The following is a 20,359-nucleotide window of genomic DNA, read 5'->3' as shown; positions in this document are numbered from 1 at the left end:
TCCTTCATTGGATTTTTTTTTTAATTTTTATTTATTTATTTTTTGAATTAGTGTTGCTCTATCGTTTAGGCTAGAGTGCAGTATCGTGATCTTGGCTCACTTCAACCTCCGCCTCCTAGGTTCAAGAGATTCTCCTGCCACACCCTCCCCAGTAGCTGGGACTCTAGGCGCCCACCACCATACCCAGCTAATTTTTGTATTTTTAGTAGAGACAGTTTTGCCATGTTTTCCAAGCTGGTCTTGAACTCCTGGCCTCAAGTGATCCACCTGCCTTGGCCTCCCAAAGTGCTGGGATTACAGGAGTGAGCCACCACGCCCAGCCTCTTCATTGGATTTATTCCTAGGTCTTCAGTGACATGATACTATTATTTTAAAATTCATTGTTATGTTACTGATGTATAGAAATACAGTGATCTTTAGATCTTAATCTTATTTCTAGCAATTGTTCTCGACTCATATTAATTTTTCTGTAGAATCTTTGATTTCTGTGTACATGATTTTCTTATTTCTGAATAATGACAGTTTCAGTTAGTCATTTCCAATACACTAATTATTTCTTTATCTGAATATTTATGTCGATTTGGCCTCAAGTACAATAGAAATGAGGACAATGAGCATTCCTTATCTCATTCCCATTATTGGAGCAAAACCTTTCATTTTACTATTAAGTAATATGTTTGTGGCAAGTCCTTTGTAGATAACATTTGTCTTAGCCAGTTTTCTGTTGCTTATAACAGAGTACCTGAAACTGGATGATTTATAAAGGAAGGAATTTATTTTGTATAGTTGTGGAGGCTGGGAGGTCTAAGATTGAGGGGCCATATATGTTGAAAACCATCTTGCGACTGGGGACTCTCTGCAGAGTCTGGAGGTCATGCACACCATCTCATGGTGAGGAGGCTGAGTGTGCTAGTGCAGGTCTCTCTTCCTGTTTTTATAAAGCCACCAGTCCTACTCCCATGATAACTCATTAATTAATTAGTCAATTAATCCTTGAATAGATTAATCCATTCATGAAGGCAGAGCCCTCATGATTCAGTCACCTCTTAAAGCCCACCTCTCAATACTGCCACATTGGGGGTTAAATTACATTTCAACATCATTTTTGCAGAGGACAGATATTCAAACTGTGACAACCTTAATCAGATTAAGAAAGTTTCCTGATAGTGTATTTCTTCATTTGTAAAAATAAGGTTTCCTTTAAAAGTTGTCTTTTGATTATGATTTCTAACTTAATTTCATTTTGATCAGAGAGCATGACTCATAGGATTTTAATCCTTTAAAATTTATTGAGATTTGCTTTATGGCTCAGGATATGGTCAATTTTTTTTTTTTTTTTTTTTTTTGAGTCAGGGTCTCGTTCTGTGGCCCAGGCTGGAGTGCAGGGGCAAGATCTAGGCTTACTGTGCTTCGCTTCCCAGATTCAAGTGATTCTCCTGCCTCAGCCTCCCGAGTTGCTGGGATTACAGGCAAGAGCCACCACACCTGTCTAACTTTTGTATTTTTAGTAGAGACGGGGTTTCACCATGTTGGCCAGGCTCGTCTTGAACTCCTGATCTCAAGTGATCCTCCCACCTCGGCTTCCCAAAGTGCTGGGATTACAGGCGTGAGCCACTGTGCCCAGCCAAGGATGTGGTCAATTTTTATATGTATCTTTGTATACTTGAAAATAAAGCATATTCTCTCATCAGTGGAGGCTGTACTTCGTGTAGTGCTCATTATGCCTACTTTGTTAGTTGTGAAGTGTAATCGTCTGTATCTGTACTTTTTGAGTGGTATTTGCACTATCACTTACTAAGAGAGGTGAGTTAATATCTCCCACTAAGCTTCTGAATTCCTTTGTGTCCCTTGGAGGTTCTGTTTATTTTTGTTTTATATATTTTGAGACTATTCTGTTAGATGTAAATACATGTAAAGTTCCTATATCTTTCTTTATTTTCTTTTTTTTTTTTTTTGACCACAGGATCTCACTTTGTCACTCAGGCTGAAGTACAGTGATGCAGTCATAGCTAACTGCAGCCTTGAACCCCCTAGGCTTAGGCAATCCTTCCGCTGTAGCCTCCCCAGTAGCTAAGACTACAGGCGTGTGCCACCATGCCTAGCTAATTAAAAAAATTTTTTTTGTGGAGATGGGATTCCACTATGTTCTCCAGGCTGGTCATGAACTCCTGGCTTCAAGCTAAGCCAGGAGTGGGATTACAGACATGAGCCACTGCATCAAGCTGCTGATATCTTTCTTATGAATTAAAACTTTTTTCATTATTCAGTGACTCTCTTTATCTTTAACAATATGTTTTGTCCCACCATTAAAAAAAATATAAAATTCATATACTATAAAATTCACCCTTTTAGAGTGTATAGTCTTTTCACTGATTTTTAGTATATCCACAAAGTTGTATAACCATCATCACTATCTAATTCTAGAACATTTTCATCACCCCAGAAACAAACCACATACCCATTAATAGTTACTCCACTTTCCCTTCATTTCCCAGCTCTGGCAACTACTAATATACTTTTTTAAAATGGATTTGCCTATGTGGACATTTCATATGAATAGAATCTTAGAATATGTGGTCTTAACTGTCTGTTATCTTTTACTTAGAATAATATTTTCAGGGTTTATCCATATTGCAGAAGATATCAGTACTTCATCCCCCCCCCCCCCTTTTTTTTTTTGTTTTTTTTTGAGATGGAGTTTCACTTTTGTTGCTCAGGCTGGAGTGCAATGGCATGATCTCGGCTCACTGCAAGCTCCGCCTCCCAGGTTTAAGTGATTTTCCTGCTTCAGCCTCCTGAGTAGCTGGGATTATAGGCATGCGCCACCACACCTGGCTAATTTTGTATTTTTAGTAGAGATGGAGTTTCTCCATGTTGGCCAGTCTGGTTTTGAACTCCCAACCTCAAATGATCCACCTGTCTTGGCCTCCCAAAGTAGTGGGATTACAGGCGGGAGCCACCATGCCTGGCCACTTCATCCCTTTTTATGATCAAATAATATGCCATTGTATGCATATGCCACATTTTATTTATCCATGTATCTATTGATGGACATTTGGTTTGTTTTCACTTTTGGCTATTATGAGTAATGTGCCTATGAACATTTGTACAAGTTTTTGTGTAGACATATGTTTTCAATTCTGTAGGGGTAGAATTGCTGGGTCATATGGCAACTGTGTGTAACTTCTTAAGGAACTCCTGAATTGTTTTCCAAAGCAGCTGCATGATTTTACATTTGCACCAGCAGTTTATACGAGTTTCAACCTCTTTACATCCTCACTGACACTTGTTTTCCATTTAAGTAAAAAGTCTAGCTATTCTAGCGGGTGTGAAGTGGTATGTTATTGTAGTTTTCTTTTGCATTTCCCTAATGACTAATGATGTTGAGCATCTTTTCATGTGCTTGTTGGCTATTTGTGTATCTTCTTTGGATAAATGTCTATTTACATTATTTGCCCATTTTTAAATTGGGTTGTCTTTTTTTAATTGTTGAATTGTAAGAGTTTTTATATGTCTGGATCCTAGACCCTTGATGGATGCTTGGTTTACAAATTTTTTTTCCATTCTTTGGGGTTGCCTTTTCACTTTCTTGATAGTATCCTTTGAAACACAGACTTTTAAAATTTAAATAAAATGCAATGTATCTCTTTTTTGCTGCCTGTACTTTAAGTGTCTTGTTCCTGATCTTAAGGGCAGAGCTTTCAGTCTTCCCTGATTAAGTATGATGTTGGCATTGGGGTTTCTTGTAGATACCCTTTATCAGGTTGAGGAAGTTTTCTTCTAGTTTTAGTTGTGTTTTTATTATGAAAGGGTATTTGATTTTTCCAAATGCTACTTCTATGTCTGTTGAGTTGATCATTTGGTTTTCCAAGCTCCCCCGCTTTTTTTCCTGTTACAAACAAAGTTACATCACCTTTGTTTTGGTTAGAAATTGTCATCCATTTGTATTTAACCTTTTTTATGTCCTTATGTTTTATACGTATCCCTTGCAAACAGCATATAATTTGATTATTTAAAAAAGTGTGAATTTGTCAGTCTTTGTCTTGTAAGTGGTATGTTAGTATGTTTATAGTTACTGCGGTTGACTGATACATTTGCATCCATATCAGCCATCTTTTCTTGTGCTCTTTGTGCTACTTGTTCTGTGTTTCTTGCCTTCTTTTGGATTGAATAGTTGTATTTTCCTAATTTCAGTTCTTCCCCTAGTTTTTCAGCGTTGGAACATACACTTTCAGGTTTTCTTTACTTGAAAATGTCTTTATTGAACCTTTTTTCTTGAAAGTTTTTTTATACTAGGTATAGAATTTTGTTGGTGGTTTTGATTTCTTTTCAGCACATTAAAATTATTTTGCAGTCTTCTGCTTCTCTTGTTGCTTGAAGTCAGTCAGGCATCATTCTTAATCATTTTTCTTTCAAGGAAATGTCTCTTTTCTGTGTAGTTTAGTATTGTTTACTTTTTTGGTGCACTTAAGAAGTTTTTATGTTCCATCTAGGAATTTTTGTCGTTTTGAAGAGGAGTGTAGACCCAGCTACCGCGCCTACTTTATTATTGGAAATTGAATTTAAAAGAAAGTCAGCCTCTTAAATAATGGAGGAAATATGCAGTAGATAAATTTATTTTTGGCTGAGCTATGAGTTGTTCAGAGCTCTGAGTAGCCTCTAAAGCATATTAATATTTTACTTAATGCAGTTGTATTTGTCTCTCTCTTTAGGTCATAGAGTAAAGTTTCAGTTGTAAAATGTTGCTTTAGTTGCTAGGCTAAAGTAATACAATAAAGCTGACTCAAGGTGATACAGCAAATTTTCAAAAAGGCTAGAAGTTCTTATGAGTAGTTCTTGATCTTCTTCTCAAATTATCCTTTGTTAGGAATTGCGTGGGTCACTATTTGCAGATGCGTGAAATACTAGCTATTTAAATGTGAAGGCTGGAAATAGTTCTTCCCATACCACTGTGGTGGCTCCTTGATGTTGTCTGGGACTGATGGTCTTTATTTGACCACAGAATGTTTTTTCATTGTTGGCTAAAGAGTTTCTTCTCTTTAAACTTAAGAACTAGTTGAGGCCGGGCGCGGTGGCTCAAGCCTGTAATCCCAGCACTTTGGGAGGCCGAGACGGGCGGATCACAAGGTCAGGAGATCGAGACCATCCTGGCTAACACGGTGAAACCCCGTCTCTACTAAAAAAATACAAAAAACTAGCCGGGCGAGGTGGCAGGCGCCTGTAGTCCCAGCTACTCGGGAGGCTGAGGCAGGAGAATGGCGTAAACCCGGGAGGCGGAGCTTGCAGTGAGCTGAGATCCGGCCACTGCACTCCAGCCTGGGCGATAGAGCGAGACTCCGTCTCAAAAAAAAAAAAAAAAGAACTAGTTGATAAATTTAAGATTCCTATTGTGAAGGGTAGTACCACACTTTAACATTGTTGACAGTTTATTTTCTTTGTCTTTTAGTTCATCTTGTTGATATCTGGAACATGATTGAAGCCTTCCGAGACAATGGCCTTAATACACTGGACCATACCACCGAGATCAGTGTGTCCCGCCTTGAAACTGTCATCTCCTCCATCTACTATCAGTTGAACAAGCGCCTTCCTTCTACTCACCAAATTAGTGTGGAACAATCTATCAGCCTCCTCCTCAACTTTATGATTGCTGCATATGACAGGCTAGTACCTTACATGCTTACTTCATTTTAAGAACACCTGTCTCTGAGTCATTCTTCTTGCATACTGCCTTGCTAAGGGCTGGCAACTTAGAATCACGGTTAAAAGGGAATTTATCAGCTGGGTGCGGTGGCTCATGCGTGTAATTCCAGCACTTTGGGAGGCCAAGGCGGGTGGATCACAAGATTAGGAGATGGAGACCATCCTGGCCAACACGGTGAAACCCCGTCTCTACTAAAAATACAAAAAATTAGCCGGGCATGGTGGCACACGCCTATAGTCCCAGCCACTCGGGAGGCTGAGACAGGAGAATCACTTGAACCTGGGAGGCAGAGGTTGCAGTAAGCTGAGATTGCGCCACTGCACTCCAGCCTGGGCGACAGAGTAAGACTCCGTCTTAAAAACAACAACAACAACAAACAAAAAACAGGAAAATTTTTCAGTGTAAGCCCCTCTAGAAACTGGTTCACAGTGACTTACTGTCCTACAGTATGTCGTATATTAAACTCTGGAATATTGTGGAGAATCACAATGTTCGAGATGTATTGTTTGGGAAAATTATAGATACCTTAATACAGCTGTTCTCTAGCTCGTGAAAAATGCTAAGTTTTAAATTTGATTATGGGGCTATTTGACTTCTAAGGCTCCTCTTTCTTTTTTCTTCTATGCCTAGTTTGTTCAGAAGGCTAATCTGTACTCTGTAACATCAAATACTGGACTATAGTAACTGATTTTCTCTCTCTCTCTTTTTTTTTTGAGACGGAGTTTCTTTCTTGTTGCCCAGGCTGAAGTGCAATGGCGTGTGAGCTCCACTCACTACTGCCTCCTGCCTTCTGGGTTCAAGCAATTCTCCTGCCTCAGCCTTCCAAGTAACTGGTATTACAGACATGTGCCACCACGCCCAGCTAATTTTGTATTTTTAGTAGAGACGAGGTTTCTCCATGTTGGTCAGGCTGATCTCGAACTCCCGACCTCTGGTGATCTGCCCACCTCGGCCTCCCAAAGTGCTAGGATTACAGGCGTGAGCCACTGCACCCGACCAAACTGATTTTCTCTTTATGTCTAGGAACCTATTTGAAATTTTTTCATTGCAGAACATAGTTTAGTAGATCTTAAAACAAAAAAAGAAAACTATTTAAATGTACTCCAATTGAAACGGACACTATTTGCTGCACTTATATTCATCGATAATTAAGTTGGTATTGTAAACAATGAAACAAAATTGTAAAGCACAGATTTTTGATTGTGGAAGTACAGAGGTTAAATGGTGATGTTCTGCGAACCAAGAGTTCTAGTTTCTGCTATACTCTTGGCCATCTGATTTGAATGGATTGTCTCTGCTTCATTTTTTGCTGTCTGTAGACCTTCTTTGAGTTCATACATTTGTAAAATGCTATTAATTATATCTTATAATAGGGAGGGGTCTGTTAATTAGTGGTAAAACTATGGAAATGTCAAAGCCAAATCAGAATTTAAGCAGTCACTAAATTCACACCATTTTTATAAGCTGTTATCAAATTAGACATTGTATCCTTTTAATAGAAAATTATTAAAGAAATTTACTTATTTTTTTGAGATGGGATCTTGCCATGTTTCCCAGTCTGGTCTCAAGCTAGTGGGCTCAAATAGTCTTCCCTCCCCAGCCTCTCTAGTAGCTGGCATTACAGATGTGCACCACTGTGCCCAGCAGAAATCTGAATTTTAAAAATAAGAGTGTATAAGTGATGTTAGTCCCAGAATTCTAATGCCATTTTTTAGTAATTTAAGTTAGTGACTCTATAAGTTAATTTTTTCCTGCCCAAGAACTGGCTTTTTGTTTCAAAACCCTTAGGAAACATTGTTATTCTGTGATAGGTAAGCAGCACCTTTTCATGACACTGACTCACTCAATAAATCAATTCACGGATCACACAACACAAATTAACTCAAGAAACAATATTTTTTAAAGTCAGAAATAAAAACCATCTTACTCTCTAAAAATGGTCAAGCAGAGATTAAAATCTTGGATTCTGTAATTATGTCAAGTAAGTTAAATACTATGGCGCTTTAGCCTACTGGGTTGCTCTAACAAAACGCCATAAACTGGGCACTCTATCAACAACACAGATTTATTTCTTACAGTTCTGGAGGCTGGGAAGTTCAAGATCAAGGTAGATTCTGTGTGTGGGGAGGGCCTGCTTTCTGGATCCTAGATGGCACCTTTTTGCGGTATCCCCACATGACAAAGGGGGCAAAGAGTTCTCTGGAACCTCTTTTATAAGGGCACTAATCCCGTTCATGAGGACGCCCTCATGACCTAATCATCTTCAGAAGGTCCCACCTTCTAATACCGTACCTTGGGGGTTAGGATTTTAATGTGTGAATTTTGGGAGAATACAGACATTCAGGTTATAGCATATGGCTAAAGAGGGGAGAGGAGGGGAGAGGAAGGAAGAGGACAGAGATGGCAAAAAGGAGAATGGGAAGACCAAACTTAGAAGCAGAAGGTACAAGGATATCCTGGGCCATATTCAGAGAAGGATAGACACATACAGAGAGACAATGAGAATAAATGGACAGTGAATCAGATGAAGGCAGATGTGTAGAAACACATACCGAAAATAGCTAGCAAAAAAAAAAAAAAAAAAAAAAGAGTGAGTTAAGAAGAGTTAGGGGTATAGTATGTTATTAGTGAGTTGGGTAATTTTTACTTTGATACATTTAAAACATTGACCATGGTATCAGAATAAATGATCACATCTTTACTACCTTTGAAACCTTTATATGATAGAGCTTATTTGGCTATCTAGAAGTTTAAAATTGACCTTCTTGTGTTGGAAAAAAAGAAAGAATCTGGTTATCAGAATGTTAATTTTGAAAACTTTTGTCATTAAATACTTCAAATGTTAGTCTTTTTATTGATTGGCCGCTTTATTACTTAGGCTGGAGAGTTCCTTTTATACATAGACAACCTATTTATTTATTTTAATTGAGCCTTCCAGCCTTTGTATTTCATAATTCCATAAGGTTAAAATTTGAAAGCAAAAATTATTTAATCTTCTCTCACCTCCAAATTTATAGTCCCCGTGTTTGGCCAGATGATTTCTGTTTATTATAATAATAGAGTATAAGACCCTGAAACAACAGTCAGGAACAAATAGGGTCTAAGACTTTTCCTTAAGTATTTTCTTAAGACCTAATTTTTTTAATACTGAGAGTTCTGAATATGTTATATTTTGATAATTAAAAACATTGAAAACCACAGAAACCAGTATTTACAAAACACCTGGGCCTGGATGTAGAATCTTAGTGAAAGCCAGAAGGAGTTGTGAAAACACTGATAGCTGCATTTTCTCCCTCTCAGTTTCTCCAGTACAATACTACTGGTAGTCATACAGTCTGGTGCAAAGGTGCAACAAAGGTGCTTTGACCAATATAATAAGGATATCCCAATTCCCAGCATGAGAGATAGGAGGTCTTCCTTACTCTTCTATAGCTAAGCCAATTTCACCCTTTAAGGTTTGTTACTTACAAATCCTCTATTTCCAACCTTTGTATTAGTCCATTGTCTTTAGCTGTAAGTAGTAGAAAGCCTACCCACATGGCCTTTTTATAAGAACATGGGTATAGGCTGACAAACTGAGGGGTCCAGAGGCAGGCCAGCCCCTCATCATGGTTGCATCAGAGCTCTGGCTTCATTTCTTTGCGTGGCTTTGCCCTCTTCTTGTATCAGCTCCATCCTTAGGCTGACTTCACAAAATCTCTGTAAGCAGCTTCTACTAAATGTCTCCTCTTTGAAGTTGAGGTTAAGGAAGAGTTGGCTTCTATGAACACCAAGCAGAAGTACCCTTCTTTTAGACACCCATGACGCAGCCTCAGGAGGCTCCTGACACCGTGTGCCCAAGGTGGTCAGAGTACAGCTTGCTTTTATGCATGTTAGGAAGACATGATGCATCAATCAGATACACTTAAGATTTACATTGGTTTGATGTGGAAGGGTGGGACAACTTGAAGAAGGACAGGGAGCTTCCAGGTCATAGGTAGATTTAAACATATTCTGATTGGCAATTGGTTGAAAGAGTTATGATAAAGAGTTGTGGAGAGCTAGGTTTTATCACACAGATAAAGCCTCCAAGTAGCAGACTGTAGAGAGAATAGACTGTAGACGTTTCTTCTCAGACTTAAGGTCTGTGTTGATGTTAATGCTGGAGGGTATCATGAGGCATGTGCATCCCCAGCTTCCCATGCTGGCCTTATCCAGCCTTTGCGGTTAAATTTCAGAGTGCCCTGGCCCAGGAGGGAGTCCACTCAGATGGTTGCAGGGAGCCTTTGAATTTTATTTTTGGTTTACACTTACAATCTAATATCTAGATTTCCTGTGGTTCTTTTTGTACTATTTGTTGTTTCTGGTTTTCATTCATGATGTTTTATTTCCTATTTGCTTTGTTATTTTTTATTATAGGCTGAACATTATATAGCAAAATTATTTTTATTATATACCAAATATTATATTGCAGAATTATTTGCACGGATACTTTAAGGCCTAGGATGATGTTTTCTTCCAGAAAGGATGTATGTTTGCCTCTGCCAGGTGCCCCGAGACCTTAACAATCCAGGATCACCTCAATTCAGTTTCTGATTCAGTACCTGTGAGGACCTGTTTACTTCTGGACACTATTACCTTTAGGTGAAGCTTTTGGGCTCTCAGCCCAAAGTAATAGGAGAGTAGGGTAAGCAGGACCACGTGTCCCACCAAGGGACCCCTTCTGCCTTGGCAAATCCAAGCCTCCATATCTTTTTCCTTGCCCACAGTACCATCAAAAAATTACTCTATACTTCAGCAATTTTGCTTCCCCCTCTGGAATCAAATCACTTACATGGAAAAAGCGATTTCATCCATTGCACTCACTTTCCTGGGCATCCAGCCTCTCCTGCATTTGGTACCTTCAATTGTTAGTTCTCAACAATTTATAATCAAGGAGATTTTTGAAAACTTTCCCCGTCTTTCCTTTTTTGCTCAGAGGAAGAGTTGATCAGAATCACCTAGTGTGCTATTACCAGAAGCTCATTATTTCTTCAAATTTCCTCTGTTTTCGTTTTCTCTTTTTCTGACTGTTGGCATTTCTACCTCTTTCCTCTTTATCTATTAGTGTTCCTCACATATAGCTTAATTTCTTTAGCGTTGTTTCCTTTTAGAAGAGTTTATTGATCTGCCTTTCTGCTCATTAATTTGTTCTTCCTCTGGAGCCATCCTACTGTTTATTCCATCTGTTATTTCTTTAGCTATTGTATTTTCCATACATAATATATCTGATTTATTCTTTTTTGGGATTTGTGGTTCTTGTTTCGTATTGTCTTTTTAAACATGTTTATTCTTGGTTTTAAATTCCATTTGTTCTAGTACTTATGCTTCCAAACCTCGTATATGTTGTTCTGTTTTGTTTTGTTTTTCTAAGTAGTTGTATCCCTGTGTCTAAGGACTAGCCAAGGAGTGGACGTTTGCTGAGCAAGTCGGCAGAACTTGGACATGTGGGCTAGAGTGTCCACATGCGTGCATAAGTCCTTTCAAATATGGGGTGTGCTGGAGGTGGGAAGAAAAGGGGATCAGGTTCTTCCCATGTGGGAGTATGGGGTGCCTTACAGTTCTAAATTTGAATATGACATTGCTGGTCATTATAAAGACATGTTAGTCAAGGTACAGAGATAGAAATATATATATATTTATTTATTTTTCTGTCATCCAGGCTGTAGTGCAGTGGCACAATCTTGGCTCACTGCAACCTCCACCTCCTGGGTCCAAGCGATTCTCATGCCTCAGCCTCCCGAGTAGTTCAGACTACAGGCGTACGCCACCACGCCTGGCTGATTTTTGTATGTTCAGTAGAGGTGGGGTTTTGCCATGTTGGCTAGGCTGGTCTCAAACTCCTGGCCTCAAGTGATCCACCCAACTTGGCCTCCCAAAGTGCTGGGATTGTATACTGCCATGAGCCACCGCACCCAGCCAAATTTCTCTTATACTTTATTTCTGACTGTTGAATCTTATTTTTCCCTCTAATGTATTTCATCCATTTCTGTTTTACAAATGAGTCTGTGGCCTTTACCAAAAGTGTTGGTTCAGAGGTAGAATGAAGTTTCACCTTAAAAATAGAACAAACTGGTAAAAAAAAAAAAAAAAAAGATGTATCTAATGAAACTAGGTTTAGATAAAATCTGTGAAATACATCTAAATCTAAAAAATACGAAATATAGTATTGAACACATCGTTTAAAGGCCTAGGGTTATTGTTTACCATCTGCAATAACACTCAGTAGAAAACATACTTGCTAATTTGAACAATCGAAAGATTCCTTTGGTATAAAGATACTTATATAATTTATGATGGATTTATATGAAGAAATTCCTGTGTAGTTTGCAAATGTGGCTAACAACCATTTAAAAATGTTGGTTTAGGCCAGGCACAGTGACTCATGCCTATAATCCCAGCATTTTGGGAGACCGAGGCGGGTATATCACCTGAGGTCGGGAGTTCGAGACCAGCCTGAGCAACATGGAGAAACCCCATCTCTATTAAAAAAAAACAAGAAAAAAAATACGAAAAATTAGCCAGGCGTGGTGGTGCATGCCTGTAACCCCAGGGAGGCTGAGGCAGGAGAATCACTTGAACCCAGGAGGTGGAAGTTGCGGTGAGCCGAGATCACACTATTGCACTCCAGCCTAGGCAATAAGAACAAAAGAACAAGACTCCGTCTCAAAAAAAAAAAAAGTTGGTTCAGCAGTTTAATTTGAATCCATTTAAAAAGTTATATTGTTCCCCCTTAATACTGAATGTTTAAAACAAAACAATACAAAACAAAGCAGAAACAAACCAGTCCATTTTAAATAAAAGCAAATGTCTTCCATAAATTCTTAATCTGCCCAGCCTAGCATATTATGGAATAGATGTTGCTGAAAAAAGATAATATTAGGTTACAGTCTTCTTCATTAGTGATTTTTAAACAGAACTGTAATTTCCTGGGAGGCACAGACATTTCATGTGTTGGTGTACAGTATTTATTTACATCCCTGCTTGTTTTTAGAAGAATTCAGGATCATGAGAAAAAAGCCAGCCAAGTAAGACCAGAGTCCTAGTGCTGAGTGGGAAAATTTTCCACTGTTGTAGCACATTTAACTTTTCTTTTTTTTAAGAGACAAGGTCTTACTCTGTCACCCAGGCTGGAATACAGTGGCATGATCATAGCTCACTGCAACTTTGAACTCCTGGGCTCAAGCGATTCTCCTGCTTCAGCCTCCAGAGTGGCTAGGACTACTGGGTGCATGCCATCATGCTTGGCTATTTTCTTTTTCTTTTTAAAATTTCAGAGCTATTTCTCAATGTGAACAGGCTAATTATTGTATTTTTTATTTTTTGTAGAGATGGGGTCTTGCTTTGTTGCCCAGGGTGGTCTTGAACTCTTTGCTTAAAGGAATTCTCCTGCCTCGGCCTTCCAGAGTCTTGGGATTACAAGCATGAGCTACCACACCGGCCATCCATCACTTCCTTACTCTTTGTCTTGTAGCTTTTCTTCCAAGAGAAGTCATGAGTTTGTGCTAATTTGCAAACAAGAATCTTCTGAATTCAGAATATGCAGACTTGCAAGGGGTTTTACCATTAGCTAATATTTCAGAAATTTTTTTTGTTTATTCTTCTGTGCTTCTTTTCTTTTTATTTATTTATTTTTAAAAGAAAGGGCAGGAGGAATACTTTTTCTGAGTGTGTTTCTTTTTCCTTGCCTTTGTTTTTTTCTGAAACAGAGGAGAGAAGTAGTAACAAGTCCAGAGACTTCTGTCCGTTCAGTACCTCACTTCGAAATTAATCTGATCAAGACACTGTTTCATCATGTAACTTCCCACTTCAGAAACCTTCAAAGAATCCCTGTGGTTTTGAATTAAGCTCACACTCCTCCCTTTGGTTTAATGATAACACTGCTTACCTCCCTGCCTACACCAACCTCTAATTACGCTCCTGGAGACACTCTTCTTTTCCAATATGACATGCTCGTTTTCCCCAGACAAATGCCATGCGTTTTGTTCCCTTTCAGCTCCCTCATCTGTCTGGGATTACCCAGTCTCCTTTTGTTCTGTCCAAATCCTGTCTGTTTCTGAGGATTCAACCCAGGTTTTTATTTTATTTTATTTATTTATTTTTGAGACGGAGTCTCACTGTGTTGCCCAGGCTGGGGTGCAGTGGCGCAATCTCAGCTCACTGCAACCTCCGCCTCCCAGGTCAAGCGATTCTTCTGCCTCAGCCTCCTGAGTAGCTAGGATTACAGGCACGCACCACCACACCCGGCTAATTTTTGTATTTTTAGTAGAGATGGGGTTTCACCATGTTGGTCAGGCTGGTCTCAAACTCCTGACCTCCTGATCTGCCCACCTCTTCCTCCCAAGGTGCTAGGATTACAGGCGTGAGCTACTGCGCCCGGCCTCCACCCAAGTTTTTACCTACTGTGTAGCCTGCCTTATTATCACCAATCCCATTTTAATCCTTTTGATGACTTATAGTTCTTGTTTATATTATTATTTTGGCCTTTAATTACATAATGTTGTAAACTTCTTGTAAGTGTTCAAAATGGAATGGACGTCCTTGAGAGCAGAGATTCTGCTTATATTTCTTTCATTCCTCAATTAGTATAACGCTAGATTATTTATAAATGTTTATAAGATTGAAATGAAAAGCAGCAGGCATTCTGATTGTGATAAAATGGAATAATATTCTAAGCTGATTTTACTTGATTAAAGCTGTTTGACATTTGCCAAATGGATTCTTGATTTGCAGTTGATTATTGCAACATCCTTACACTGTGAAGTTTTGTAAATTAAGATTAATTGGCAGAATCCGAGTTTTTGAAAATCAAAGAGAGATGCTCTTATTACTTTTAGCTACATACGATAATCGGACTGGTAATAGTGTTTCTGAAGTTGAAGTCTGTTTCTGTGTGAGAAATTTATGGTTGGCAGCATCCACAATCATTTGCTAAAGAGATAGAAATAGCTTGTGTTCTTAAGTATAAAATACTACCCGTAGTCTTGTTTTCACAAGTATTAATTTGAATAGCAAACCCCTACTAGATAGTGTAAAGCTAGAATCATCATCCAGATTAAGTTAGTTTTAAATATTGAAAGGCAGAATTTGAGACCTTACTGACCTGGAACGAATGATTTCCCATCCTCAGGGAACAGGTGGGGACTTCAGAGGCTTCAGAAGGTACCTGCATGTTAAAACATAACAGCGTTTATTCAGGATGACTCATTGTCTGCTTAGCTTGGCACAGAGCTAATAATGGTGTTTTCTCAGTGTTGGATAATAACTCTTTTTAGAAGTCATGTGCATAGTTTATTGTCAGACTGTAAAATGATAGGGCTGTAGAAATGAATCATGCAGAGAAGGCTGAGAAAGAGAATCATCATGTCCCTTACTGAAGGAGGACATTCTCTGGAGGGCTTCTATTTGAGTGGGGTTAAAATAACAAGTTTCTTCTGTCTTAACCATCTCAACAAATATTACCTGTTTATCTTTTCATCTTAGTGTCTTGACAGAGGGGTTAGTATTCACTGTTAATTGCATTATATTTCAAATGTTGACCTACCAATCAACTCTGTAGCTCTCGTAGGCCAGATTTGAAGTGAGTAACATTATTTGTGATGAAACCAGGTTAAATATCTTTTCCAAATCTTGTTTGAAAAGAATTGATTCTGGTATAAACTTGGACTTTTACATTGGAAGTAGTGAAAACATGGACATTGGTGAGGACATGTGCTGTGGCCAGGGACAGCTAATTATTCAGTTTTAAGTATAACTTGACCAGTGTATACAGAATAATTTCAGATGTCTTGTGTGAAGGACCAAGAATGAGTTCTTCCAAGAAGAAGGAATCAGTTAGATAAAGAACAAAGTCGGGCAGTATCAGGGTGCTGAGTAGCTGCAGTTTTCTCTCTGCTTGCCTCTAGTTGTAGAGGAAGAATGCTGGGGCTCTAAAGAAATATTAGAAAAGCAAAGGTAATGCTTCCTCTTGGCCTTGTTTGGAGGCAGTTGTAGGAAGTTAGGCTTAAAGTAGACTGAGGGGTTTCAGTGCCAAGAAAAGCATTCTGCACAGAGGAGTCACTGCTGACGTTTGGCCTGCAAAACAATCAGTTGAGAGAAAGGAGCTAAGTTTTTTTTTCTTTTTGAAGGGAAAAATAAAAGTAACATGATTTGTGGAAGTAAGGATGTAGAGACTACCCCTTCATTAATTTTATCGGATAACTATTTCTTTATGCCAAGTTATACTGGAATTTTAAAGTATAAATTTCCAAGTGATACTGGAATTTTAAAATTTTATACTGGAATCTTTAATAAGTTTCTTTTAAAATTGTTTATTGAGACAGGGTCTTGTTCTGTCGCCCATGCCGAAGAGCAGTGGTGTGATCTTGGCTCACTGTAACCTCCACCTCCTGGGTTCAAGTAATTCTACTGCCTCAGCCTCCCGTGTAGCTGGAACTACAGGCACCCATCACCACACCTGGCTAATTTTTGTATTTTTATTAATACAGTTTGAGGCTGGTCTCAAACTCCTGGTCTCAAGTGATCCGCCTGCATTAGCCTCCCCAAGTGCTGGGGTTGCAGGCGTGAGCCACCACGCCTGGCTTCTTTAATAAGTTTCTGTAACTGTATTTAAATATACAATTATAACTTTTGTGTATATTTTTGTTTATATTAATATTTCCTTTTGAATAGTGTGTAAACCTTTTGATAGCACAAGCTGTGAACCTAAAGTGGTAGATGATAAGTGATATGAATGGGGAAGACTGGTTAGTAATTAAGACCTGAGCCCACTGCCCCATTCTCAGGATGCGTACTTACTTATGAGTGTATTCTTTTTTTTTTTTGAGGCGGAGTCTCACTCTGTCGCCCAGGCTGGAGTGCAGTGGCAGGATCTCAGCTCACTGCAAGCTCCGCCTCCCGGGTTCACGCCATTCTCCTGCCTCAGCCTCCCGAGTAGCTGGGACTACGGGCGCCTGCCACCGCGCCCGTCTAGTGTTTTGTATTTTTTAGCAGAGATGGGGTTTCACCGTGTTAGCCAGGATGGTCTCGATCTCCTGACCTCGTGATCCTCCCGTCTCGGCCTCCCAGAGTGCTGGGATTACAGGCTTGAGCCACCGTGCCCGGCCGAGTGTGTTCTTAAACATAAAGATTCACTAAGTATTTTCCCCAAATCTCTCTTGTCTGTAAATTCATCCCGCTCACGTTTACTATGATCCTTAATCTCAGATTCTACTTTTACCTGAACTTAAAACTCCTTCCACTCTGCTTATATAGTCTGTTTATCCTATTCAGTTACACATTGACGCTCTGATGCATATCCCCTGACACTTAATAAAGCCTGTGATGTTAAGCACACATGCATTTGTCCACCTGAAAATGCATACAGGCAGAGGGAAGAGAAGATTCGTGGTTTGTTGGGTGGGAGATTATGTGTGGAGATTTCTACATGGCTGTTGTGAATAAGAAAAATGGTTTAACAATGGATCTCAGAGGTGATATGTTAAGGGACCACACATTACTGGCAATACGTAGTTGAGGGGTTAATGAGTCTTTTTTTACTATAAATAGCCTGCTCTAGATTATTCTGTAAATTAACAGATTCCTTCATAAGAGACCAGCCATTGAGACTAGTAATAATATTAATGAATGGAAAAGAATACAAATGTTTTAGTGCTGATCCAGGTTAATTGAGAATTATATCTGTTACTCTGTATTTGAATATGAGAATCTCTGAATCTAGGACTAATATTTACAACAGGGTTGAATCAAAGGATATTTTGAATAAGGATGCAACGTATTGTAAAATATTAGTGTTTCTAGAAACATTTAGAAGATTAAGAAAATGTTGTACGAGTGCTAATTATTATCATAATATAGAGAAGTAAAGATATCATAGTACCCATGAAGATCCATTGGGTAATGTTCATGGATGAGTATTAATGAGATAAGTCTCTTTTCGTGAAGAGTTGGAAGTATGACCTGCTAGTATGCTGGACTCTGCCATACTTTCCTGTCTGTCTGCATAGATAGCAACAGTTCCTTCTCTGCAGCAAGGAATAGATAACAGTTCTGTCTCTTTGAAGGAAGAGAGATTTGGAGCCAGAAAGATTTACACAAATGCAGTGTGATTAATTTTCTGTAATCTTTTATTATGTCCTTTGATTTATCATCGCCAACAAAATAAAAGCTAAAGTCTTACTGTTGCATTCAAAGCTCTATGTTGGTGGTTTTCAGCTCTGGATGCATATGAAAATAGCACAAGGGACTTTTTCAACATAACAAGAACAGGATGGAGTTTAGGCATCTGAATAGTAACTTTATTCTCATACCTTACTGAGGATTTGCATGGGTTTAGAACTCTAAAAATACACAAGAAATGATCTTGTTGATTTCTACGGAAATACCCTATTGTGAATTCAATTGGGATTTGCGAAATGATAAGAAATATACATGTTGGTCTCTGCCCTCAGTCCCTGGCACAGAGCCCCTGAGACCCTTGTAATTTCCTGAGTGATAGGGGTTGTAGGAGAATCTTTTGTTCTAACGTTTGATCTCTGCCCAGGTTCCTGAGACAGAGCTCCTGATACCCCCTTGTAGATAGGTTGTAGAATCTTTCTTTGTTCTAGTATTTGGACTTTGACCCCAGTTCTTTACCCTGAACTCCTAAGACCTTTGTAATTTCCTGAGTGATAGGAGCATCTTTTGTCCTAAGGAGGCCAGTCTTAGGATATAGACTGTTTGCCAGGGGGACTAACCATGTGATTGATTAGAGAACTGGGACTTTCAGCCCCACCCCTTAACCTCCAAGAAGGGAGAGGGGCTGAAGGCAGATCACCAATGACAAAATCTATAATCAGTCACTCTTACGTAATTAAGCCTCTGTAAAAAACCCAAAAGGACTAGGTTTGGAGGGCCTCCAGATAGCTGAGCAGGTGGAAGTTCCTGGAGCGTAGCACACCTGAGGAAGGCATGGAAGCTGTGTGCCCCTTCCCACAAAACACACCCTATGCATCTCCTCCATCTGACTGTTCATCTGTATCTTTTATAATATCCTTCATAAATAAGTGGTTAAATATAGGTGTTTTCCTGAGTTCTGTGAGCCAGTCTAGCAAACTAATCAGTCCAAGGAAGGGTCATGGGAACCCCAATTTTATAGTTAGTTGGTCAGAAGTATAGGTGACAACCTGCTACTTGCTACTTATATCTGAAATGGGGAGCAGTCTTGCGGGACTGAGCCCTCAGCCTGTGAGGTCTGGTGCTATCTCCAGGTAAATGGTGTCAGACTTGAATTAGATTATAGACATCCAGCTGGTATCCGCTGAAGAATTGCTTGCTTGGTGCGTGGGGAAATAACTCCCTGGGCATCTGGTGTCAGAAGTGAAGTGCTGTGTAAGAGAGTAGGAAAAACAGTTTTGTTTTTTCCCCCGCCTGCATCTCCTCAGAGGATTGCTTTGAATTGCAACGGGATTCTGAGCAATTTAGAGAAAATTGACATTTAAATTACATTGAACCTTCCATTTTATGAACGTAGTATATCTCTCTAAATCGTCTTTGATTTCTTTCATTCATATTTGTAGTTTTCAGCATACAGATCTGGAACGTTTTTAAAAAATATTTTTAATTAAACTCACTTACTATAGTGTCGTTAGTAGTTCTATGGCTTTTCTACATATGATCATATTGCCTGGAATGGACATAGTTTTGTTTCTTTACTTCTAATGTGTATTTTTTTTGTTTATTTTCCTTGTCTTATTTCACCAGCTGGGTTCTGCAGTGTGATGTTGACAAGGAGTGGTGGGTGCAGTCCTCTTGATTTGTCCTTGATCTTAGGGGAAAAGCATTCAGTCTTTCTTCACTGAGTATGATGGTCACCATGATTATTTTTAAAGATGTCCATTGTCACATGGAAGAAATTATCTTTTTTTCCTGAGTTTTCTGAGAGTATCAGGAATTGATGTTGAATTTTGTCCTCTGCATCTATTCAGATGGTCATATTGCCTTTCTCTCTTTTTGGTTTGTCGAGATAGTGAATTATATTGATTGGTTTTCATACGTCAAAATAGCCTTATATTCTGGGATAAAGCTCCCTGGGTTGTGATTTTTGTCCTGATTTATTTATTTATTTATTGAGAGACAGAGTCTTGCTCTGTCACCCAGGCTGGAGTGCAGTGGCGCGATCTCGGCTCACTGCAACCTCCACCTCCCGGGTTTGAGCGATTCTCCTGCCTCAGCCTCCTGAGTAGCTGGGACTATAGGCGAGCACTACCATGCCTGGCTAATTTTTGTATTTTTAGTAGAGACAAGGTTTCACCATGTTGGCCAGGATAGTCTCAAATGCCTGACCTCATGATCCACCCATCTTGGCCTCCTATCGTGTTGGGATTACAGGCGTGAGCCACTGCACCCGTCCTGTCCCTCATTTGATTTGCTCATTTTGTTCAAGATTTTTGTAACTATTTTCATGAGAGATACGGACTTGTCTTTTATTGTAATGTCTTTGTTTTCAGTATCAGAATAATGCTGACCTTACCCTTATCCTAAACAAATTAGTGCAGGAACAGAAAACCAAATACTGATACGTTCTCATTTATAAGTGGGAGCTAAACATAGGGTACTCATGGACATAAAGATGGGAACAGTAGACACGGGGGACTGCTAGAG

At 39.1% G+C, this 20,359-nt stretch overlaps 1 protein-coding gene across 25 annotated transcripts in view; it reads left to right on the top strand.

Moving 5' to 3' along the window:
• DTNB (dystrobrevin beta) overlaps positions 1–20,359 on the top strand; it is a 300,791-nt gene that overhangs the window by 47,221 nt on the left and 233,211 nt on the right. For all 25 annotated transcript variants that reach the window (XR_003115265.1, XM_025353993.1, XM_025354010.1 and 22 more), the window contains one exon: positions 5,447–5,660. Coding sequence is in view for 22 of the 25 variants with exons in the window: in XM_025353993.1 (XP_025209778.1) it covers positions 5,447–5,660 (214 nt within the window). In the remaining 3 variants the exon portion in view is untranslated. The remainder of the gene's footprint in view (positions 1–5,446; positions 5,661–20,359) is intronic.

Source organism: Theropithecus gelada, chromosome 13 (genome assembly GCF_003255815.1).
Source record: "Theropithecus gelada isolate Dixy chromosome 13, Tgel_1.0, whole genome shotgun sequence".
Lineage (NCBI taxonomy): Eukaryota > Metazoa > Chordata > Mammalia > Primates > Cercopithecidae > Theropithecus > Theropithecus gelada.
This window is presented reverse-complemented; position numbering and strand designations above follow the sequence as displayed.